At 39.4% G+C, this 5,813-nt stretch overlaps 1 protein-coding gene across 3 annotated transcripts in view; it reads left to right on the top strand.

Annotated features, from left to right (window-relative positions):
* Positions 1-1,376: 1,376 nt before the first annotated feature.
* The window catches only part of LOC147818169 (uncharacterized), a 19,227-nt gene continuing 14,790 nt past the window's right edge, over positions 1,377-5,813 (top strand). For 2 of the 3 annotated variants that reach the window (XR_015438253.1, XM_087178368.1), the window contains exon 1: positions 1,378-1,569. Coding sequence is in view for 2 of the 3 variants with exons in the window: in XM_087178368.1 (XP_087034494.1) it covers positions 1,533-1,569 (37 nt within the window). In the remaining variant the exon portion in view is untranslated. Of the gene's footprint in view, positions 1,570-5,813 lie in introns of all 3 variants that reach the window. The other variant, XM_087178369.1, reaches the window with a different exon arrangement.

Raw genomic sequence — 5,813 nt, 5'->3', positions numbered from 1 at the left:
AAGAAGTAACGGTTTTCTCATAATTTGCAGTTGTTTGAAGCCATGTAGAAGCCAAATTCTGGGCAGATTTTCATATTGCCATGGCAACGGCAGCTCCTGACCTGTGTGCGTGCCTGCGTGCGCCTAGCAACCAGATAACCAACTCTCCAAGCTCCGCTAGCTTTACATTAGCCGCATGTTAGGTCTTAAATTACATTTAGTTAGGCCTTAAATATGTAAGTCCATTTACTGCTTCCTTCGTTGCTTTTTTTTTTGTTTTGTTAAAAGAGTGAATGAAGTTGTGACGGTCTCCGCTGAGACAGAGGAGAGGAGAAGCTACTAGCCCTCTCTCGCTGTCACTTCTAGTCGCGTTGCTCTCCTCCCCAGTAATGTTAAATTTAGCACAGAAAAAAACATAATACTGGTAATTTAAATAGCGGTTCATGGGATTTATTAACCCTCAGGGGTCCCTCTGTCCCTTTTTGGACATTTTCTTCACTTTTCTTCTTTGATTTGCTGATCATTTTGGCTGTGTTACAGCTGAAGGTATGGATTTCTGCAAGAAAGTGTATTTTTTGACATATTTTTAAAATCTAATGTCAGTTACTGTTACAGGTTTATTATACACTGGTAACACATTTTGTACCCTCTGGGGTTCCTCGCATCCAAAAAAGGACACACAAAGAAAATGCTATAAAATCATCATATATCAATATTTTTTTCTGCTTTTTTTTGCATACATCTCTTAAACCCCTTCAGTTCTGCTCAAACCTACCAAATGTTTATTAGTTTTCAGGATTTTAACCCTTTAAATGCCAGTTTGAAGACATGTTGCCTCTTGTTTTATTAAAAAAACAACACAGAATATGAGATATTTCCCACATAATACATCATGGAGGGATGTGACATTGTTTTATATCAGAGTCTTTTATATCAAGACATTTCTCAAAACCAGAATCTGATCTGATCTGACTTTTGAACACTGGAAATTAATCATGTACTCATCCCGGCAGTAGCTCCCGTGGCACTCAAAACTTCCCTGGAATTTTCTAGTTATGTTTCAGCTCTCAGCTGTTTGAAGGAGCCTCTGTCTCTCTGAGCTGTGAGGAGGACGACAGCTCTGCTGGACGGACACTGAGGAGGAACACTACCAGAGAAACCAGAGCTGAGTGGGGAAGACAAAGATGAAGAGCTGCTCTCCTCTGTTGGTTGTGGACAGTAATAAACCTGAGTTTGACACCTGCTGCTTATCATCTGAGGCAATGATCCAAACTCAGAACAACAATCACACCGGATGGACCTGAACTTTATTCTTCTTTATACCTATTATTTTTATAATAACTTATAAAGAAACTTTACATCAGGTTTCTCATTCTTCACTAAATTAAATACTTCTGTCATCACACACACACACACACACTCTGACTTCCTGTTGAAATTGAAAGTAAACGTTTGTCGGTGTGTCAGAGAAAGTCCCTGCAGTTCGGTTCGGTCCGTCGGTTCAGGAAGAAGCAGATTTAACGGGACTGCAGTCGGTGTAGTTTCTAGAGGAGATGAAGATGTTTGTGGTGTTTGTGCTTTTCCTTCATGGTAAGAAAACTTTTCACCAAACTCCATTTTAAAACTACACGGATGCAGGTCGTTTGTTAGGTTGCGCCATGTTTGAGCCGTTAAATGATCCTATTTTGATTAAATGAATTGATTTGCCTCTGCTCAGACCGTGTGTGTGTTTGTGGTGTGTTGAGTCAGACTGTATAGGTCATTGTGTGTTATATAGTGTGTTAAACTGTGTGTAGCAGGGCTGTAATGCAGTTGTGTGTCTCTGTCCTTCTGAACCACTTGTCGCACTTTAAAATGGAGCGAAATGACCTGCAGTTGTTTCTGAGGATCTTTGTTTTTAATAAAAACTTTCAGATACACTGAAATTTCCTTAAGTTAGAAACAAATGTTTTCATCAAAGAAGCCTTCTGGGTAATTAGCTCTATATATGAGGAAAAATACAAAAACACCATAATTCTAAGCTTACCATGCTTATTTTGGTATTAAACTTGGTGACCAGGATAAAGCTTGGGCGCCACACATGGTATGCAAGTCATGTACCGAGTATCTGTGTCAGTGGACCAAAGGCAAGAGTTGTCTGAAGTTTGGAATTCCCATGGTTTGGAGGGAGCCGACAAACCATGTCACTGACTGCTACTTCTGCACTATTGATGTGACTGGGATCAACAGAAAGAACCGAAGCAGCCTCAAGTATCCTGATCTTGAATCAGCATGTCGTCCTGTAGCTGACTGCGATGAAATTCCAGTACCTGTCTTTGGAGAACTTCCTGACATCAGTGACGAAAATTCCTCCAGTGTTCCAGAAGATGAAGAAGAACAAGAAGTGGTTCTTAATGATGATGTTCCACATCCTTTTCCCCAAAAGGACCTAAATGATGTAGTTCACGATCTCAGCTTGTCAAAGTCCTCTGCCGAGCTATTGGCATCCAGATTGAAGGAAAAGAACCTCATCTCTGACAGTGCTCGCATCACCTTTTACCGAAGTTGAAAGCTGGCATCTTTGATGGTCCTCAGATCCATCAGCTCATCAGAGATCATGAGTTTGAAAACTCAATGAATGAAGTGGAACTGGAAGCATGGAAGGCTTTTGTTCTCGTCGTGAAGAACTTTCTTGGCAACAACAAGGCCAGGAACTATGCAGAACTTGTCACCAATATGCTGACTGCTTTCAGAAACCTTGGATGCAACATGAGCATCAAAATGCATTACTTATTCTCACATATGGATCGGTTTCCTGAGAATCTGGGATCAATGAGTGATGAGGGGGAGAGATTCCATCAGGACATAAAAGAGATGGAGACCAGGTATCAGGGACACTGGGATGCAGTCATGATGGCTGATTACTGTTGGACTCTGAAGAGAGACATCCCTGCTGCTGAGCATTCGAGGGGTTCGAAGAAACGGAAGTTCATGCCCTGAATTTTGCACAATGACGACGTAACGTTCAATTTACATGTACTTACCTTTATCAATGTCTATTATTCAATTTACAGAAATTGAAGTTTGTAACATTAAATTAATACATTCTGTTAGAAAATGATTTTTCTTTTCTCCTAAAACCTTTTTTGGATGAGAAATATTAACAAAAATCAGCTGATAATGTCACAAAAATGTAATCAATTTATTCAGAAGATCGGATTTTTCAAAATCAAATTAGCATAAAAACCTGACCTGATTGAGAAAAATGGATGTCATTTTTGGATTCAGCAGTGCAAAATAGTCCTAATTCAGTTGAAAAAACATAGACAACTTGCAAAAAATATTTTTTTGTAACCCAGTGTTATCATCAAATGAAAATGTAATAAAGAAATACAGAATCTATCGTCAAACAAAACCAAAATTGAGATAATTATCATCATATAAAATGTACTAGAGAAAACAAACAAAATGAAAGATAGGATCTAAGCGTTCAATTTTGAATAAAATCTCAACTGTCCTCTTTGTTTGGAGGGGCAAGGTGAGTTGTGGTGGACTACGTGGTTTTAGAAGTGCTTTTTGATATGAGTGATCTGAAGATGGACTTAAAACAGGTGATCAGGAGAGTAATGAAAACAAGATTCCAAAACCAAGCAGTTCAAATTCGAAATTCAAATAACCTATGTCTCAGCTTTTACTTTGAATCCGTCAAACAAGCTAGTGGTGACTGGATCATGTAATGGTTTGGCCATCATTTTCATGTGGTTCGTTATTTCTTGTATGGTAGCATTGTTATTTGGTATGACCGTACAACATTCAGTCCCGATGATAGCGGAGGTTCCTCCTTGTGAGGCCAGAAGGTAATCTAGTGTGGCACGATTCTGTAAAGGCATCATTGTTATGGCAGTCATTTCCTGTCTGAATAGAGACATGCCTCTTACAGTAGAGTTTGCAAGATCTTCAACCACATGGGAGAGTTCTCTTGTTCGGTCCAATGTTACCATAACTTTGTAGATTGCATGGGTGGAGTTGTAGTGTAATGTGTGGTAATAGTCACAGGAGGTGATGGGTGAAGCCATCAATGGGAGTCCTTGAGTTGTACTTTGTGGGATGTATCCACACACATAACAGCTATTAGGATTTGGACTATTGTCAGCTACCATTTTTCCAATTGGAGATATGTGTTTGTTTGGGATTATGGCAGCTGGGCAGCAGTTGGTTTTCTCTCGTGGTGTGCTGGTTGGTCTCTTTTCTGAAGTCTGTAGATTTCTCTGTTCAATCCGCTTGGGCGTGTTCCAGGTGGCTGGAGATGTATATCGGTTTCTGGGGCTCCGGTGTCGACGTTGTCCTTCAGTAAGATGGGTCCTTTTGTGATCCTGACAGTGATGAGGGAGAAGGTCCATGGGATGAGGAGGGTTCTTGTCGGTGTCTGGTGCATGTTGAATCCAGGTGGGACGGCCCTCACACTTGACTGCTGTGTTGGTGTTGAGCAGTACAAATAACTCAGCTACTTGGGCGGAGTTTGAGGATGGCAGGGCGTCACTTTCAATAATTATCACTAATCAGCACGAATCACATACCCTGTCTGTGGCACTCCATTGTCTCTAAGTCATCAGTGTAGGTACTAGAGTTTGGAAGTAAGACTTAATTAAATAAATTTCTTGTCAAATTTTCTTTGAGTGAACTTACCAAGTACTTGCCTTTGAAACACTTAAGTGTTCAAACGTACATTTTGCTTTATGTCAACACATTGTTGTATTGTTACAGGGTATTGACAGAGCCTAATGACTCTGATGCAGCTGACTGAATGTCTTGACTCACTGTAGAATCTGTAGAATAAAGTTTGTAGAATGAGCTACAAAGACTGTAGAAATGACTATAAAACAACTGATTCAACAAAAGGACAGTCATATCTGGAATTAGACAAACATCTGATACCTCGTCATGCTTTCTAGAGTTGAACGGCAAATTTTGTAGGTAGTGATGTATTTTTGTTAAACGCTGCAAACATTTAAAGCTAATGGAATCTTAATTTAATTTAAGTTCCAAATGGACTTGAAGCATCTTCTGCCTCATCTCTATCTGGCATAGCCGTCGTTAGGACAGTGCTAGGTTCAAACTGAGCTGTTCAAACATGCAGCAACATAACATGACTGACAGTGTAGAAGTTAACTGTGATTGCTATGTTTTTGTTTTGTTAATTTGATGCAGCAATGAACACATTGTATGATCTATCACACTTTAGAAAACATAAGAAGAGTCATTCATTGACTAAAAGCTCTACTTCAAAGTAAGAGTACTTCATAAAGCTGTAGTAGAGTCAAAGGTACACTGTCTTTCGTAAACGTCAGAAGTTTCTGAAACAATAATGTTATAGTAAAGTAAAGATACTGGAAAATATACAGTACTGAATTACATGTACTTTGTTACTGTCCATCACTATGTGGGACCATGACTCTGCGAAGGGGAGCTTAGGACATCAGATGTGTAAGTTGCAAGTGTAGTTCCAATTAGCTTACAAGGTAGAAGTTGGGTTTCTACTGGTTCAGGTCTGGAGGAAATATAGGTTTGTAAGATTAGTTAGTTGTGTCAATGGGTGTGAATAGATTATGCCAATTTCCATGAAAGATTGGTTATGGTCAGGATTGGGGTGAGTGCATGTTGAGGGTTTTCACACAATTGTTGAGGTGAATTCCATTAACCATTTCCCACAATAACTAATTATAACTAACAATAATAAGTTTTCATCTGTGACCTATCACTGTGCCAGTGTCACAGAGTCAGAGGGAGAGGCTAAAGATAAGTTATCATAGGTGAATGTAAACAGATATACAGCTAAACTGAAAATATGCTTTGTA

The sequence above is a fragment of the Seriola lalandi genome, unplaced genomic scaffold, assembly GCF_002814215.2.
Source record: "Seriola lalandi dorsalis isolate HSWRI2012SDOR001 ecotype SW California unplaced genomic scaffold, Sedor1 jcf7180002054685, whole genome shotgun sequence".
NCBI lineage: Eukaryota > Metazoa > Chordata > Actinopteri > Carangiformes > Carangidae > Seriola > Seriola lalandi.
This window is presented reverse-complemented; position numbering and strand designations above follow the sequence as displayed.